Below are 19,892 nucleotides of genomic sequence, written 5' to 3' on the forward strand. Positions count from 1 at the left end.
CACCTCTGCTCAACAATCAACCCAAAGCGTCAGTATTTGACTACCTGGGAATGAGACTCCACAGTCAAATCTTTCTCCAGGATCACTTACCCCACCTTTAAAAACATATTTGCAAGTACAACCACTGTCAGCTTCTGTATACTTCAGCACATGCTATTTTCCTTTAGCATTTATAAATGTCTATAGACAGAATATAATGCACTGTAACATATTCATCATCACTGTACAGTACAACAGTGTGATACACTATCTGTTTCAATCTGGCATCTCTCACACTGTGTATTCGGCCTGTGAGGGACTAATTGCTTCTTGACCACATTTATATTTGATGGTTTCAACACTTATGTCGTATGTATATATGTCGTTTCTCTCCATTTCCTGGCAAGTGTGTTTTCAGAGGTTGTGGACTCTGAATGGGAAAGCTCAATATTGAAACAGGGCCACTTTATCTGCGCAGTTCTCTGTCCTATGCGCAATGCGCAGCCTGTGCGCAGTGTTGGCCCTTTTTGGTATGCGTGCACTGACGCACGCGCAGTAGGTGTCGAGTAATTCGGCGCTGAAAAGGAAGGAGTGAGTGATACAAACTAAGCTCTACTTAGCCAGAGGAACAGCGTTATCAAGTAAAACAGCGTCTACCGAGTGACTTTGCTTTCGAGCACTGTGACACTTCGCAGAGTCTGGAACATGGCTGATAAGGAGGGTATGTTTTACAAATACCTAACGAATAGAGCGGTGGCCCGTTTTCCCCGTGTGCCGCTTTTGTGTGCGCACCACTGCCATGGTATTGTCTAGAAGGAAACCCTAGTTTTGCGAAATTCTCGCGGGCTTTGTATACGGTTTTTATTAGTTTGGGCATGTTGTATAAATTATGTTTTAGAATGTAACAACACTGAGGTTTAATACTGTTTATGGTTAACAACAATAAAAACACATTGTAAGGGTTATGCAAAGATGATTGTTTAGGTTGAGATGACCTCTGTCGCGAGATTTTTCGCGAGCCTGGGTTTCTCTTCTAGACACGACCCGCTGTTATGGGCGCTAGCATGACATGCTAGCTCAGAAACGTCCCATCAGTGGGCTCATTGGTTTTGGCCAGTCTGTGTGCTGCTCTCGGACGTGAAAAAGAACGTTATTTCAAACCTCTGAGTTACACTATAAATTCAGTAACATTATACACCCAGTGCATCAAATAGCACTTAGCTTATTTCAACTTTACAAACTGTTTGCTTGTTGTTACGACGCCACAAACCCCTTCATCAGAATACGCAGTAGTGGGTGACAGCAAGGATAGCACTAACTCTGAACCTATGGAAGATGATATACAGTACATGCAACTAGATAACGGCGAAGATAATAATACAGACAACCCAATCAGCTGCGAATCTTGAAGTTCTTTGTCAACATAATATACAAGAGAATCATGAATGTAATGTTTGACGCAAGCTAGCATTAAACATATGTTTGGTGTAATGTGAAAGCACGTTTGTCTGTCATGTCGGTGACCGGCTGAACTCCCTGTTGCTCCAGTGCAGCTCCCATTCAGCTGTATCAGTCGTCTGATACTACTTATACATAAATGTGTGCCTACACATACACACATCCTAAATGACATTAGGGCATTGGAAAAGTAATTAAGAAAATCAAATATAAGTAAAAGGCTGCCAATCAAACTAAAATTAAATAAGTAGAAACAGTCCGCCTTAGTTTGTGCAAAAAGGACAATATATATGCTATATATAATTGATTTTTGGTAACATTGATTAATTAATCAGTCGTTATTAAAAACAAAGATTTTGAATATGCTAAACAATACCACATGTGCTCCCCAACTCAAATTTTTTTCCCACAGCAATATATTGCATTTTCTCTGACAGCATTACATAGCTCATGAAACATATAAAGCAACGCAGAAAGTAATCTACTAAAGATAATCTACTTTCCTCCAATAAATATGTAAATGGAAAATGCACATTAGATGTCATTATACACACTTACCTGTAACTTACACCCTGTTGTTGCGTGGCAGTGTATGATGATGCAGTGGAAGAAAGGGTCATCAATGAGGAGTACAAGATCTGGAAGAAAAACACACCTTTCCTGTATGACCTGGTGATGACTCACGCGCTGGAGTGGCCCAGCCTCACTGTCCAGTGGCTTCCAGATGTCAGCAGGTATTTACTTGTTTACATCTTCCTGCTCATAAAACATGCTTTAAATCGCAGCAATAGTGTCTGTTCACTGACTTATTGTGGCCGGTGTCCTCAATATCTGTCTGCATTCTGGCTTTGTCTTGTCTCTTAGAGACATACCAAAGCCTTTCTAGTTGTGTGCCAATATCTACCACCTGCATGACCACATAGTCACTCAGAATCAATATAAGTATCAATAAAAGTATGTGTACACATGCAAGGAGTTTGACTCCAGTGTTACATTACAGTCAGTGTACTTATTACGGTTGGATCTAAATATTTGGGCCTTATTTTTTGATGGGTAAGAATCAGTTTTCATATTCAAATATTTGTTTTTGTGACATAGCTAGTTACATGTAATCAAATTACAAAAAAATAACTTAGAATCTGTTGCAATTACTGAGAAATAATAAAATGATGAGGCGAAAAAAAGCATTTATCAGTTATTAATGCTTCTGGATATATTTTCCTTTAAGTTGCCAGCATTAGAGACAGCTATGGCTGTAATAAAATACATTAAAATTCAGAAGTACATACCTGTCTGAGTGGGATTACTAGATAACAACAATACACTAAGAGATTCATTAGAGCCAAAAGCATTTTTTACACCTTGGAATTCTTTCCTTTATAAAAGCTAATTGTGTTACTATTTTGTGTTTACTGTCAGCAGTCTTTGACAGTTTGGAAATCACTTTTGCCTTCTTTGCCGGAATCTCTGTGCTAATGTAAACTGAAAGGCAGAGCTATCTGAGCTACACAGTATAGACTCTTTTGGGGCTGACGTCATGATTATGTCAGTGTTAGCTGGAGGCAAAACAAAGGAAAAAGTGGAGATAAACAGAGAAAAAAGTGGAGATAAACAGAGAAGTCCATTTAACCAAGCTGAAATGTCATCATCTTGTGTTGTTGGTGCCAGAATCAAAGTAGTAATGGCTCAGAATTGAAGTTTTATTGCATATCAGCTGCCACTGCCAGCCCAAGCAACGAAAAGAACTAAGGAGATTGCTGAAACTACAAAAACTGGGTTAAGAACTGTCCAACACATTATTAAAACCTGGAAGGATAGTGGTGAACCACCATCTTCCAGGAAGAAATGGGGTCAGAATAAATATCGAATGATCCTGATCGGAGATCACTGAAATGTTTGGTGAAATCAAATTGAAAAAAAAAAAATAAATCAACAGTAGAACTCACAGCTATGTTTAATAGTGAAAGTAAGAACATTTCCACACACACAGTGTGAAGAGAACTCAAGGAATTGGGTCTACTGTTGTGTAGCCTTAAGAAAACCACTTATCAGTGAGAATAATCAGAAAAAAAGGCTTCAGTTTGCTAGAGAACATAAAGTGATGGGGGCATCAGGGTAAGAAGAGAGGTAGATGAAGTGATGCTCCCATCATGCCTAGTGTCGACCATACAAGCCTGTGGGGGCAGTGTTATGATCTGGGGTTGCTTCAGTTGCTCAGGTCGAGGTTCAGCAACATTGTGTCCAAACATGAGGTCAGCTCACTACCTTAATATATTGAATGAACAGGTTTTTACATCAGTGGATTTTTTCTTCTCTGATGACAATGTCAGGATTCACCAGGGTCAGATTGTGACAGAGTGGTTCAAGGAGCATGAGACATACTACTTTGATAATCAATTAATTGATCTTATGGTCAGTATCTTATGATTAATTGATCTGATGTGAATATCTTCTGGGTTTTTTTACCCCTCTTTTACATTAAACATAATATCTTTGGCTTGTGGACAAAACAAGACATTTGAGGATGCCATCTGGGGCTTTGGGAAACACTGATCAACATTTTTCACCATTTTCTGACATTTATTAATTGAGAAAATTATCAACTGATTAATCAACTATGAAAATAATTGTAAGTAGTAAAGTATCAGCCCTAGAATTCAAGTTTCTTTTTTTTTTTTTTTTTTTTTTTTTTTTACCAGGGACAAGCTTTAATTGTTTGTTAATTCAGTAAAACACACCTTATTTAAACTTGACAGACAGACCCCCCCCCCCCCCCAATGTTAATGTGTTTAGGGAGGTTCTCTATGTCCAGTTTGGCCCCGCCCACAAAAAAACATAATGTTCATCACCAGAGAGGGGACATATAGATTAAACAACATGTTGTGGAACTGTGCAGGCCGGAGGGGAAGGACTACACCATTCACAGGCTGGTTTTGGGGACCCACACATCAGATGAGCAGAACCACCTTGTGATTGCCAGTGTGCAGGTTCCAAATGATGACGCCCAGTTTGACGCATCGCACTATGACAGCGAGAAAGGAGGTAATTTGCAGCAGTGAATTGTTGCACTGTTGTGCTTCATTACAAAGATCTGGGGTTTTTTTTATTTTTATTTTGTTAAGTTTAGATTAATATTGCCAAAACCCAACCACAGTTAGAACAGTGAAATGTCCACACAAGGACACCCAGTTAGCAGTTCAGACATTTTCAATATTGAAGCAATTATTATTAATCATGTTCCATTCAATCTTCATGCTGAAAGTGTTCTTCTGTCTTCCAGCAGGTATGTTGATGGTGCCCAGCTGTGTGTAGGTGTGCTGTGTTGCCAGAGGTAGTATCAGTATGTTAGTGTGGCCGCTGAACAGTTTAAAGGTACAGTCCGAGTCTAAACCTCAACGCACACAAAGCCAACCAATCATAAATATGTCAGAATAAATACAGACACCAATATGTGAACAGCTAATATGAATCTTACAATGTGAAGAGGAGATTATATATATTATTTAAGATGAATAAGTTTATGTTTGTGGCACAACACATATGTTAAGAGAGCCTTCACCATTTCTTTATTTTTTCAATATGTAGACAAAGTAATGGTAGACCTTATTGACGAGCATTAGAATAATTTTGCATACTCTTGGGACTTATTTTTTGCCAAAGTTCTTTGACTCTACAGTTTAGAAACAGTGCAAGTCTTCTACAGAAAACCAGCTATGAGGCCTGTGGCATCACTCATCCTCATCTGTCAGGTCTGCAGACAGGAATGTATGGTAGAGAGGAAATGACAATATATTTATCTCATAATATATCAGCCACTGTGCATCCCTTGTAAAATAGACAAACTGACCTGTCACAAGTAAGAGATAATGCACAGTAAGCAGGTCGTTATAATCAGTTAACTCTGACAGCGTGATGCTGGTTTTGAATCATCCTGAAGGAGTTTATTTCACCATTATGACCTGCTTACTGTACATTATCCTTCTTATTACACAGTTACTTAACAAAAAGTCACTAATTTGACACAATATTGATCTAAAAATAGTCTGATTTTAAAAATTATTTTATTGCTCCTTCAGAGTCCATGATAAGAACTGCATTCATAGCAATAAACTGTTATACAGAAATAATAGACCTTAGAATACTGTAATTGACCAATCAGAATAGAGTATGTATGGGTAGAGCAAGTTTCTCAACATCCACAAAGATCTGAATGAAAATAAACATAAGTATTAGAAAACCTGGTTCAAAAAAAGCTTATTTTGCTGTTTACACCATTTTTCAAGACTGAGTGGGTGTGTCAGCTCACATTTGATTGACAGCTGCCTCAGGAGTCCCAACACAGAAGCTAAGTAATGTCCTGCTGTGGACCGCTGTAGACACAGGCAGCAACAAAGTGTATTTTAGTACCTAAACAAAGTACCACCTAAACAAATAAATATGGGTTTAATGAGTCAGCTATGGTTATGGCTGCTTTACTTTGTCATCAGACAACATTTTAGAACAGGGAACTGAAGCTGCTGTCTCTGTTGTCTTTACAACCACCGCACTCCATGGACAGAAACCGTCTTTTTACCTCGCAGGGCACTGGAGTTGTAAGAGTCTGTGTCTGTTAGTTGGTTTGTGTTTTTGTTTGACTTCAGTGATTTAACACATTTGTTTGGGTCCAAACTAATGTTACTTGCAGTGGATCAAAGCAACAACCAGAGAGCAGCAACTCTAGTGCCCTACAAAGGGACACTGACTCTTTTTTCAGTTGAGTTTTGTGGCTGTGAAGAGACAGGTTTAACCTGCGGCCTCAGTTCACCCTCGGTAAAGACTGTCTAACAGACAAGAAAATTAGGGAGAATGTTTTAAATATAGCGTACACTTAAACCAATATTGATTTGGTCCAGGTAAAATGATTGTTTGTGTTAAGGAGTGATATAATATCTTCAGCTCCAGATTGTTGAATTAGCTCAGACTCTGAGAGCTGTGGAAGCAGAGAAGCTTGTTGCACCAACGTGGCAGCTGACGTAGATTTTTTATGACTGGTTTGTGGAATTAATTGCATAATTTTGATGATAAATCTCTGAGCACAGACATGCCCAGTTCAAACCCAAAACAGGAAAGTGCACAGAAACTTGGATGACAGTATTTTGAATTTAGGATTAAATCTGATTTCTAATACTTTTCATATGCTTACTATTATCTGCACAAGACCCTAAATTACATGGCTAAAAGACTTTAGTGGATTTGGGTTTACAGAGGCTTTAACAAAGCCATGCAATAAGTAAGGTTTTAACCTGCAGTTATTGAGTGTCTGGTGTCCATGTCCTTACTTGGATGTTACAGTCTGATTGTTTTGTCTTGCCAGAATTTGGTGGTTTTGGTTCAGTAAGTGGAAAAATAGAGATTGAGATCAAGATCAACCATGAAGGAGAGGTGAACCGAGCCCGCTACATGCCCCAGAATCACTGCATCATCGCCACCAAGACTCCTACCTCTGACGTGCTGGTCTTCGACTACAATAAGCACCCGGCTAAGCCAGGTTGGATCACTGCTGGACTTAAATACTAATGACTACGTGCACCAGAATGTTCACACTCCAGTGAATTACGCATCATGTTGGTGAATGCAGTGTGTGTTTGTGTGTTTCAGATCCCAGTGGGGAGTGTAATCCTGACTTGAGGCTGAAAGGCCACCAGAAAGAAGGGTACGGCCTTTCCTGGAATCCCAACCTTAGTGGAAATCTACTCAGTGCCTCCGATGACCACGTAAGTGACTAGAAATGTTAGTTCCACTTATTTTTGTCATTTTTAATTGGGTGACACGGGATCTTTAGGGGGAGATAGCAGGTCAATAATATATGCCACATAGTGAAACCTAAAATCTTGAAGGTTAATTTGAGATACAGCTTAGCCCTGTGTGTGAAGTTGTGTTTTCTTTAGGTGCTTGGCAACATTTTGAATGTTTTTGTGTTGATACAGTTTTCAAACTGTTTTTTGTGCAAAATGTAACTATTTTTGATTTTTTTTGAATTCATAAAAGTGTTCAAAAGACCCACCAAAACATCATGTTTAGACTCCAAGAAGTACATTGGATTAGCATAAAGTGTGCATGTTGGTAAAAGGGAGACTCTGGACTCCCCGGATATCTTCAGGAGAGACGTCAAAGGACTCTTTTTAAAATCACTGTGCTGGTTTTTCACTTGCTAAAATTTAACCTGACTTGGAACACTATTTACACAACTTCCCAACAAGCTAGCATGATAGGGTTGGTACACATGGATTACTTAGGTCTTCTAGTTTGATACGTTCCCAGAGCCTGCTAGCTGCATCAGCCTCTAAAAGAAAATAATGGCAGCTTGGGGCATGGATGTTCTCATGCAGTTGAAGGGGTTAAATTGAATAGTAATATACATATGAATACACATCACGTTTTGAGGTTCCTATAGTGAAAAGGGCCACATGAAGAGTACTTAAGCTTATCTGAACAGGCTGTTGGAGTACGTGAGACAAAAAGCAACCACTGGTGTAGAGTTTCATCTTTTGATAACAGAGCTTTCCCTTATAACTCATTGTAGCAGAGGGATAAAAACGTTGACTGTGCTCCTTTTATGTCTCTACAGACAATCTGTCTCTGGGACATCGGGGCCGGCCCAAAGGAAGGGAAGATTGTGGATGCCAAGACCATCTTCACTGGCCACACAGCAGTGGTGGAGGATGTTTCCTGGCATTTGCTCCACGAGTCCCTATTTGGCTCAGTGGCTGACGACCAGAAACTCATGATGTAAGTGACATCAAGTTAAAACTGCTCTGTTTAATTTTCAAATTTCTCTAAATAAATGACATCCTCTTTAATTCTCTACCAGCTGGGACACTCGGTCCAACAATACATCCAAAGCCAGCCACGCAGTAGATGCTCACACTGCTGAGGTCAACTGTCTGAGTTTCAACCCCTACAGCGAGTTCATTCTTGCCACTGGTTCTGCTGATAAGGTAGAGAAGACACAAAAATAGACTATAAACTCTATAAGTGGCTACATTGGAGTAAGTATTAAATGCAAATCTTGTCAATCTCATGTTTTGTTTCTCTCAGACTGTTGCACTGTGGGATTTAAGGAACCTCAAACTGAAGCTCCACTCCTTTGAGTCCCACAAAGATGAAATCTTCCAGGTAAGAACTTAAGCTGCTTGTTATTTGTAAGTCCAACACAGCTTTGTTCGATTGTATATTACAAGCATATTTCCACTTCAGTATCAGGCTCTTGTGCTGAAATAAACAGAAAAATGTGTTTTGTTTCATTGACAGAACTACTCCAAATTCAAAAAGGTTTTATTCCTCAGATTTAGCTTCTTTGACCAGGACAAATCTGTGTCTCCTTAACGCACAGTACAGTAACTGGTACTTGAACAAAAAGGTGTACAAGTGGCATTTTCTTTTCTAAGGCAACAACAAGAACAGTATTTTCATTCAAACATCAATGAAGCAGACCACTGTTTATTGTGTGTGGATAACAAGTCTTTTAATGTAACACAGAGCAATGTACGAGTGAAATGTTGTTTGTTGAAATGAATTAATGAAAGTCAGAATTAATTTTTACTAAAGTCTACAAATAGATATTTGGTGTTATTTTGGCATTTGCCAACACTTGTGTTGTGAACACTGTCTGCTGTGCTACTCTCATTACATTGATCTGTCCAATTTATTAGGTCCAATGGTCTCCTCACAATGAGACAATCCTGGCCTCCAGCGGCACAGACCGACGCCTCAATGTCTGGGATCTCAGGTAAAAACTGTCCATCACACATGTTAGCATCTATATGTTTATGTCAAACAGTGGAAGGCATCATTACAGTTTTGCTCAGGAGTTTAAACAGAATTTGTCCAAGTAGACCACGATGAGTACGGAGTAGAGCTTTCAAGTTGTAAAAATACATTTGTCTGTGCTCTCATGTGGTTGTAATGGAGACAGTGGTTTGTATAACTTCAAACACGTCTTAGGCATTTCTACACTGCAGTTACCAGTGTTGATATTTGTATGGAGTTGGATGTGTCTCAGATGTAGAGGGTGACACAGGAGCTGATTTTCAGTCCTGTTCTGTCCCACTTCCATTCTCATCCTGTTCCCATCAATCCACAGTGAACCCACACCATTACACATGTTTATATATATATATATATATGTATATATATATATGTATATACATATATATATGTATATATGTACATATATATGTATATATGTATATGTGTGTATATGTATATATATGTATATATATGTATATATATATATATGTATATGTATATGTATATGTATATATATATATATATATATATATATATATATATATATATATATGTATATGTGTGTGTATATAAAACTGACCCACTGTTATTATAATTCTAGCCACCATTGACTTGTTTCTTCCTAGACCATTGTGGAAAAGGGAAATTGTCTTCCATGGGAATCCCAGAAAAAAAAGCACTCGGGTATACTATGGGTTAATGGTTTGGATGTTCTATTTGTCAACTGCAGAACCCCAGATAGAAGCATGTGAATCACTGTGGATAACATATCATAGGGATCTCTGTTGAGGGTGATGATTAATGGCTAGTTGAGATTTAGAGGAAAACTTCATACCTAATAGTACTGCAAGTAGAGGACACATAACCAAATTCATTTAAAGTGGAAATGTCACATTGGGCATACAGTACATTAATGAGTAACAACGTCATTTTTGGTTTTCTAGTAAAATTGGCGAGGAGCAGTCAGCAGAAGATGCTGAGGACGGCCCACCAGAGCTGCTGGTAAGTCATATCCTGAAATCAAGATTACTCTACCATTTATTGTCAAAGTCAGCTGTAGGTCTACCATAGTTATGACAGCAGCCATCAATCTTCATGCACTTGAACACAAAACACACTGTATGTAATGAGAGCATTTTGATACTAAAAGTGTCAGGTTAATGTGGCTGCGCCTGCCAGATTGACAATGCTAGTTTGAACTTCATCACTTCAGATACTCATACATCATATCAACTGGTTGGTCAATAACTTTGTAACTGCATAGAAATAGAATCTCATATGTTAGGGATCAATATCAGAGTGCTGACCTTTCACTTGTGTAGTGTCCGAACATCTTGATCCTGCTTGCTTGTTAACCTCTGGGTGTTGTCTCTACTCTCCACCCTTCTCCCATCAGTTCATCCATGGTGGCCACACAGCCAAAATCTCTGACTTCTCCTGGAACCCCAATGAACCCTGGGTCATCTGCTCCGTGTCCGAGGATAACATCATGCAAGTCTGGCAGATGGTGAGTACAGCTGCTGTCCTTCACACACACACACACACACACACACACACACACACACACACACACACACACACACTCACACTCACACTCACATTCACACAGACAGACAGACAGACAGACAGGACATTCATATTGTAAAATCAGTGGTGTACCAGAGTTGTATGTACATATGTATATTTCTTAATTCTCTGAATAAATGAATAGTTTGGATTATCTGAAGTGTGGTTGAACATCTTCATAGTCAGTGTATTACCTGCAGTAGCTGGAAGTCAACACATCCCCAGTTTGTAGAAGCAGCAGGAGTACTGGTGTAGGAAGCTAAGTAGTGTACTCCTGTGGTCAGGGTCAGCAGCAAAACATTTAAGACACCTAAAAAAAAATCTTTATCAGTTGAAGTTTATGCTATATTTTTACTTGTTGTCAGACAGTTGTTGTCTGTGACAGGAAACTCACTATTTAAGTCCAAAGCCACCAGACTCCATGGGGAAAAAAATGTAATTTTACCTCGTGGAACACAAGAGCTGCTGGTCTACAGCTGCCTCGATCACCACATCATCAGAATAAGTGTTGAGAAAAATGTTTTAGACTTTTTGAAGAGGACATTGCAGAAAGGAGTTTTTGCAGGCTTTTGCAGAATACATGGCTAATCACCAGCTCAGTACTGCTAAATGCTAGGTAGTTGTACTTTTTAAAGGACATGAGCAGGCCAGAGCTTTTATATTACTCATAACTTCAGAGTGAATTCAAGATAAAGTCCATTTCCACAGCACAGTCATGTTATACTCACCACTCCGCTGCTTTGAGTCTCTATTTTTTAACATAATGTTTTCATACTGTAAGTTAAGTTGTTTCGTCTTTGCTGTACTCCTGATCAATGATAAACTTGTCAACAAAACTCAACACGTATCAACTTATGAAAGGAAAGCATAAATACTTAATGTGAAGGTTCTGGAGGAAGTGTTGAGTGTAATTCATGGCAGCTTTACATAATTCGGGTAAAAAAGGCAAGGTGAATGCCCGTCATATCTCTTGCTGCACTGATGGAGTTAGTGTTGTGGAAACTGACAATATGCTGAATTTATCAAGACAACAGGTAAATGTGGAGGAAGTGTTGGCTTAACTAGAGAACAGGCAAGACTATCAATATTGTTCTGTCTCTGATGTCGGCTAATACAGGCCTGGTTCTCTTTACCATTGAGGAAACTATTTGAGAGTTTATGATATTTTGTCAAGCATGAATATTGCATTCATATGCTCCTTGTCAACCCAGCCTCTAATAGTCAAATACAAGCTGTTTGCACGTTGAGGTAAGAACTTATCTACAAGTTGTGTGTTGAAGGAGAAATCTGTAATATAGATTCATGAATCATAAAATGTCACCAGAGATTAACATATTAAGTTGAAATATTCCTACAGCTGCAGTGTCCTGAAATTTCCATTCAGGGCCAAAAACACTGATCAATGTGAAACATACAAATCAGAGCATTAGTTGTAATAATCTTGTAGAAGGTGTAGATGTTTATGTTTAACTGTTAAAATGAGAAAAAATATTAATGGAGTTTGGCAGCAGTGAGACAGGCAGCCACTTAACGCCAAGTCCACTGTGTGTTACTTCAGAGCAGTGGGCTTTTGTTTTCAGGCTAACAGGCTGAACTTTACATTGACAGACAAGAGACGGTTATAAACAGCTGATCAGCTTATAGTGGAGGACTCACCGAGGCTTGTTACTGTCAGTTTATGATGTTGCAGGTATCCTGCACTCCTGTCTGCTGTACTTCTTTTTGTACTTAGACTAGCTACAGTATTGCTCCTTATTTCATCCTCTTGCTTCTTGTTCATCTCCCAGGCGGAGAACATCTACAACGATGAGGAGCCGGACAACACGCCTGCATCAGAGCTGGAGGCTCAGGGATCATAACCCAGCTGTGCACAAGTCTCTCTGCAGGCACGATGACCCCCTCCTCCAACCCCCTGAGCTCCAGACCCAGCCTGTCGTTTCCCTCTCTGGCTTATCTTGAGTGCAAAATGAAAAGTCTGCTGTCCACATCAAAGAACAGTGTGCAGAGTTAGAGACAGCATGGACTCCACCCTCGCTAACAGACAGTTGGATTCAGTTTCACCCTGATACACCTCACCATGGCCCAGGTACCTGAAAGCACTTAAGCACTTGGAATAGAAGAATTCAGATGTTCTACCTGTTCAGGTGGTAGTAACTCCAGTGTTTGGGGAACAGGATTTTGTGGTGAGGAGGCTTTGAAGACTTCTTTATGTGCACAAATTCTTAGCAAGTTATTGTTCAGACGAGTTCATTTCAAAGGGCTCATGCAGGGAAACATGAAAGTGTTCTTTTACATTTTGACTGATGAGCAACCAGAAAACCAACAGATAGTCGACTTCCCTCAGGATGAAGGTATGTAAGATAAACCTGGACCATAGATCTGTTAGATCTGAGCAATGAAATGCTTTCGGGACACCTGATCTACATCCGTCCAACGTGTGTGATTAGTGGTTTCCACTTACCAACTTCAAATCCTAGTAACTACTTTTCAAGGAATTAAAAGGTTCCTTCAGCCATTGTGGTCTAAAGACCCACAGAAATTAGGCAAATTAAGGCCTTCTCAAACAAGACACTATAATAATTGACAATAGACAATATAATAATTTGCATGATAATAATATATTAAAACCTCTATGTATCCAGCAGAAGCTTCTGTATCAACAGCAGAATTTTTCTGAGTGACATGTCTTTTATTTTGTCAGACAGATTGATTTTTCTGAAGCTTTGCTTCTGACATGAACACATCGACTGATCAAACTGTGTGTAGTGGATGATGTCACGTTCAAAACGTCCAACATGGTCTTGTTTTACATGTTCCACTGAACTCTGTGTACCCAACTATGTTGGGTTTTTTCTTATTTTTAAGTAAAAGAAGCCTCAGGTCATGTTCACTTGATGTTGATACACCATTTTGCTGCAGCTTAAAAATTTATTCTCAAAATCCTTTTGCACTCAATGCAAATAGTCAGGTGGGGTTGAAATCTTCTCTGAAATATTAGCAATTTCACACTGTGTATTCATGTTGCTGTAGTCTGGTGATATTAAAAAAAAAGCAGCGACTGGTCTTGCACATCATTTTTGTGCGTTACTATACAACAATGAAGCCATATAAAGCGTCTCCAGTTCCTGCTGGATTTCAATCTCAGTATAAATACATAATAAGGCCTGGACTTTGCTGTGTGTCTGTAGGCGTTTTTCTGTGACTCCATGCTGATGTGTTGAAGCGCAATGAACTAGAAAATGTGTGCGGCTGCAGATTTTAAAAATGGTTTCTGAAATACAATGCTCAGAGTACCTAACCAATCAGAAATGTTTAGAGCTGAAGGCCCCACCCTCAAAGTTCCTGTACTTTTGAAAAGTACTACCCCCAGAGCAGGGAGTATTTGGAGGATAAAATATTGACCCGACAACGTAATGTAGACCTGGTCCCTGCAGTGGAAACACTGAGGTCCTCAAAATGTGTTTAGTCCCAAAGGAAAGTTCCTGCTGTGGAAAAGCAGCTATTTGTAAAAACTAACCACGATGGGCGTGTCCAGGGAAACCTTCTTTCATACCTGATTTTCCCAGCTGTGTCTACTTTTGTTACAAAGTTTCAGACTTCACTCTCAGACACTTGTTGGCTGTCTTTGAATCAACATTCCCTGCTGTTGCCTCCTGTCATAAGGTACAGAAACTCTTCAGTATTTGGCTTGAGTGAAAGGTGTGGGACTAAATTAATGCACTTGAGGGAAACGCACATCTTTCTCTTTCCTCTCCTCTTTGTGTTCTTACATAATGTGAAATTGTCTTGTTTTGTTTCTTGCACCACAAATTGCAATAAAACTTTTATAACTTTTCAAAACTAAGTTTGCCATTTATGTAACTTTGACATTTCTTCAAACAACCTCACATTTCTTCAGCCTGGCTTCATTAGAACACATCCTACAAAATACTGCACACACAAATAACACCTCAATGATACTGTTGTCTTTGAGGCTGGTTACACCTGGTGTTAACAAGCATCCTGGGTGATCTGATCACAAATGGACAGCTCTGAGTACACGGTGAATGCACCCAAGATCCACTGAGACTCAGACCACATTCAGAGGTGGTTTGTGGCCACATTCTCTGAGCAGTGTGTCCTGGGCCACACTGAAGGGCCGCCTACTCAACTGACCTCCTGTAAGTCCATCATGTGGTTCACTGTAAGCCTTTCAGCAGACAATTTCACTAGTCACTGCAGTATCCCCAGACTCCCTTTAAAAAAAAAAGTTGAGTGAGGAGAAAGAAACTCAATATCTGTGAAATGGTTTCAGCAGATTTAGCACTAAATGTAATATACAGTTTCTCGCTACAGCCTGAGGAAACTCAAGACTATTTAGAAGAAGAGGCGTCAAATTGCAGACGAAGGCTATGGCACACGTTTTAGTTGACGAAACATTAAAACATTTTTTTAGTTCAGTGTAGAGGTTACATGTTTTTACAACTGGAGAATGTAAGGATCACTTCAGGCTACTACAATGATTAATGAAATTTAAAATGTTAAAAAAAAATAACTTCAGAGCCACTGGAGAGGGCAAAAGAGTTGCATGTGGCACTAGAGCTGCAGCTTGCTGGCCCCTGGGTTAGGAGAAATTTAAAGCGATAGTTCACCCAAAAATGAAAATTCACTCAATATCTCCTCACCCCTGTGCTGACGTGAGGATGTAAGAAGATCTCCAGTTCACAAAACCCTCCTGGAGCATCAGTGGAAAACAGTGTTGCCGCCAAATCCAGTACAATTGAAGTGAATGGTGACCAGTTTTAAAATGTCAAAAAAAAAACACAAAATGTCTCCATACTGCTCGTGTGGTGTAATCCACGTGTCTGTAAGCCACAACATTATAATTTGACCCCAAAAGACACAATTTACACCATGTTTTTAGCCTAAATGTCAACTGTAGCCTCTCAGACCTGATCCATGTGCACACGCCTGAAGCGGGTACACAGATATACGAGAGGCTACAGCTGACATTTAGGCTAAAAACATGTAAATGGCTCAAATTTTAATGTGGCTTACGGACACTTGGATTACACCACACGAGCAGTATGGAGACATTTTGTGTTTTTTTGTGTGTGTGTTCTTTTTTTTTTTTTTACATTTTACTGGTCACCATTCATTTCAATTGTACTGGATTTGGCTGCAACGCTGTTTTGCGCTGAAGCTCCAGGAGATCTTCACACATCCTCACGTCAGCACAGGGGTGAGGAGATATTTAGTGAATTTTCATTTTTGGGTGAACTATCACTTTAATAATTTAGGAATTCTTGTAAATTCAGCAAATGTTATACATTTATCTGGTGGTTGTCAAAGTGGGGGATGGGCACAGAGCCACCATGTAGAGTAGAACAAAGTTGAACAAATGATTGATTTGGCAAAATAAACAAGACTTATCCAATGTTGTCATGCTGACCTTCATCTCACTAAAATTCAATTTGAATCTTTTTCTATCAGTTGATTCCCCGGTTATTGTTAATGACTGATAATTGTGTGGTGGGGACTGTGAACGTTTTTTTCAGCTCCTGAAGAAAAGTCAGTTGGCAGAAAAAGTTGTGTCAGAAACATTGTCTCAGTTTGTCCCAAACTGTGCTGATGTAGCTATGTATTTATTTGCATACAGAGCAGGAAGTGACATCAGATCACAAGTGTAGACAAATTAACATTCTCAGAGCTGTCTGCTTGTGATCAGATCACCCAAGTTGTGTTAATATCAGAGGTAAAGAGCCTATTACACAAAAATGACACCAGACCCAGATCCTTACATTGAGGAAATAAATCCATAGTTAGTGCAAATTCTACAAAATGTTTATTGAAAAGCAAGACAGGACTATAAGAACATTGTACAATCAAAGAGGGGGGTGTGGGCTCATCCTTTTATTTTAGTAAAAATAAAGCTCTGAAGCTATGGTGACTCATGCCTCTTCTTTCACAGTTAGTCTCACCTGCAGAGGTAGATTCTGACATTACCTGAGAGTCAATCTGGGGCAACGCCAAACAAAGTATAGAATAGATGCTGAAAAGTCTCCCCTCGGCTTCACTACACCCGACCTCTACCGAGAGAAAACCACGCACACACCACCTGACCCTGTACGTGTTCACAACTGTTATGTTTTTTTAAATCCACACAATGAGAAGAGAAATGCATGAGAAGTTTAGAAAGGCCAGAAGTCACAGGTCAAATCAATGTAATTGCAAGTCACACATGGGTTAACCAACAGCCAGTCACTTTGTGTACAGATTTAAGGAATGATTAGTCAGTTTGATTCTCACTGACTTCACAATATACTGAGCTCAGGAAGGAGCCACTTGAAGAGCTGATGGCTGCTGAGCTGGAACAGCAGGTTAAACTCCGCTGTGGGAGTCTGCTCCTCCAATACACTGTTGACTTAACAAGCACTGCCCCTGCCCATCATGAGTCAGCTCTCAAAGGATGCTGATCTTTGATTTCACCCACAAAACACTGGGATTCCAAATAAGGATGCTGGAGAAGCAACTGCAGTGTGTTATCATGGACAATTTGGTGCTGTACTGAAGATACTGGGCCTGTTGCAGGGTTAAACATGTGACAAAGAGGCCCCAAACAAAAACTACAGGAGCCCTGAGAGGCAGCTGAGAAAAAAAACTGGTGATCTATTGTCTAAGTCTGATCTACGTTGTTTTCCCTCCCATTTTAGTGACATAAGATCAGGTGCAGGGCTGGACTTTAATTTTAAAATAAGAAAGCCAAAATCAGGAAAGAAGCTGTTCCCCGATTACTATTTAGAAACCAAAAGACAGGAAATGGGTGATTTTGTTCGATATTAAAAACAAACAAAGAAGACAAAAAACGTAAACAGAAAACAACCCATTTCCTGTTTATGATGCTGATAATAAAAACCCGTTTCCTGTTTTTTATTTTGACCACATGTTGGCATTTAAATTATTGATTTACATTCAAAAGCACATCAAAGAAAAACATAAAGGGTCATCTTTTGTTGTCAGATTTTTTTTTCCCATATTAAAACAAAAAATGGGAAACGGGTTGTTTTTGTTTCCTTATTTCTCAATGGGACTTGTTGGAGCTCGTTTCTCAATAGTTTTTTTCCTTTTCAAACTGAAAATCCCTTGTACACAGTAGTACAGAGATCCAGTGGATCACCAGTTTATTTTCCCACCTCGCCTCTCAGGGCTCCTGTAACAAACTGTTAAAGGAGAGTTAGCAAGTGTGTGAACGGAACTCGACTGGACCCTGCTGACAACAGATTTTCCTACATTGACGCCCTGATGAGTTTCCTCATGTACAATAACTGCAACTCCTGTAGTCGCTCCTGTTGATATGCATCACTGATGGAAATCAATATCTTTTATTCAAACGCATTAGAAAATCAAATCACATTCAGTTTTCTTCCAGTAGAAAGTTTCAAAAATGACAAGGTCCATTATTCTCATGTACTAAACTGTCATTTTTCAAACATCATTTACATAAAAATTATTTGCCAGTGGACAAAGGCGTTTTGTAACTCCTGACTTGCCTCTTCTCTGTACACCCTGTTGAGCTGACCAGACGGAAATCAAATCACACGGCTCATTAAATCAAACACTGATTGCTGAGATGCAGATTGAAATCATGCAACACATTTTGTGTCATCGCTGAGCTTTCATCTCTTTAGTGTCTCTCAAGTGAATGACAAACAAGAAACAGAATCAGTATAACAACGTTGACCTGTATTGTTCAATTTACATTTCAATTTCATATATTTCTGTAGTGACAGGACTATTCAAACCAGACTGAATACAGAACGGGTCAGAATGGGAGGAGAAACTGTCAAAACAAAGTTCTAATTCTGTAGATTTCAGTCCTGGTTGATCTGGTGACAACTGTGGTAACCAGAGTGAGTTTTAATTAAATATCCCAGAGCTGCATTCAGCAGAAGAGCAACTTGTGTATCTGTAGTTACTGTGGGCTGAGAGGCTTCATCGTGTTACAGTTTATTATTACTGTCGACAGCTGATACGCTCCTGCTAGTTTCCTCTTCATGTGAGCAGGTAGTCGGCTCTATGAGGAACTTTTTTCTTGTAATATGACTCTCATATATATATATATATATATATATGTATATATTTTTTTTAATTACGTCCTTCTAGAAATATTTTGACTTTTCCCAAAAAAGTTCCAGTCTAATTCTCACAACTTTCCCTTTTCTCAAAATGTTTCAGCCCACCACCACAGCGGCCCTGACACCTCACTGTTTCATTTAAATTCCACAAAGTTGGACTCGTGCTACATAAAGAGAAAAATGTATGACTGTTGCTGGAAAAGTTTCAAGCATAAACAGCAACAAAGGTAGACTCTGATACAAAATCATTTGAAGGATTTTAACTTTGAAGATAACAGATCTTAAGAGAAAACTGCACCCAGTACGATGTCTGAATCTGAATTTAGTCCTCTGACACTAAGCAGCAATGAATGGATCAATACATACTCTTGAAGCTACTGTAAGAAGCAAGCTGTCAGTTGGTGTCTGTAGCCACTGGAGGTTCAACATCAGCCCTGTTCAGACAGACAGACTGAGGGAAGTCTTGTTCAGTTTACCTACAAACACTGTTGTTCAGCTCAAAGACCATCAGCTCTTACAGCCTGGTCAGAGGTGGACATTTCTGAAGCTGGTTTTGGTCAAACAGAGCCTGGGCAGATTTATAAAAACAAATATTTATATTTAAAGTTAAACTTTGAGGGAGCAGATAAGTAGAGTCTAAAATAGAGGAAAGTATTACATAAGCCCTGTCACACCAAACTCAAACTTAAGTAATAACAATAACCACACTTTGCTGGGTGATCAACTGCTTAACAAAAGATGTGTGGGGTTTACTGGAGTTGATGGTACAAATATTTCTCTGGGGTAAATGGTGCTGACTTTTTATCCAGTTAGCAACCAAGATAGTTAGTTCAAATTAGTTTGAAAACATTTGGATACAGTGCAGTCCTACTAACAAAAAAAAACTGTTCAGGTTCATTTGAAAGATATGGTTATAGATACACTAATCCTAAAGTTATCCACAGTGCCTCAGCTGAACCACCTGAGTGATGAGTAGAGCTGGGCCAT

The 19,892-nt window shown here is 39.2% G+C and overlaps 1 protein-coding gene across 1 annotated transcript; it reads left to right on the forward strand.

Annotated features, from left to right (window-relative positions):
• The first annotated feature begins 684 nt into the window (after positions 1-684).
• Positions 685-14,635, forward strand: LOC146333383 (histone-binding protein RBBP7-like). The gene is given in 13 exon segments (XM_084725602.1): positions 685-700; positions 2,027-2,171; positions 4,334-4,479; positions 6,791-6,964; positions 7,075-7,190; positions 8,045-8,205; positions 8,288-8,414; positions 8,515-8,592; positions 9,129-9,205; positions 10,170-10,227; positions 10,622-10,732; positions 12,579-12,632; positions 12,635-14,635. Coding segments are annotated over 13 exon segments (1,431 nt in total). The 3' UTR covers positions 12,803-14,635.
• The last annotated feature ends 5,257 nt before the right edge of the window (positions 14,636-19,892 follow it).

Source organism: Lutjanus erythropterus, chromosome 1 (assembly GCF_056507025.1).
Source record: "Lutjanus erythropterus isolate fLutEry1 chromosome 1, fLutEry1.hap2, whole genome shotgun sequence".
Classification (NCBI taxonomy): Eukaryota; Metazoa; Chordata; class Actinopteri; order Lutjaniformes; family Lutjanidae; genus Lutjanus; species Lutjanus erythropterus.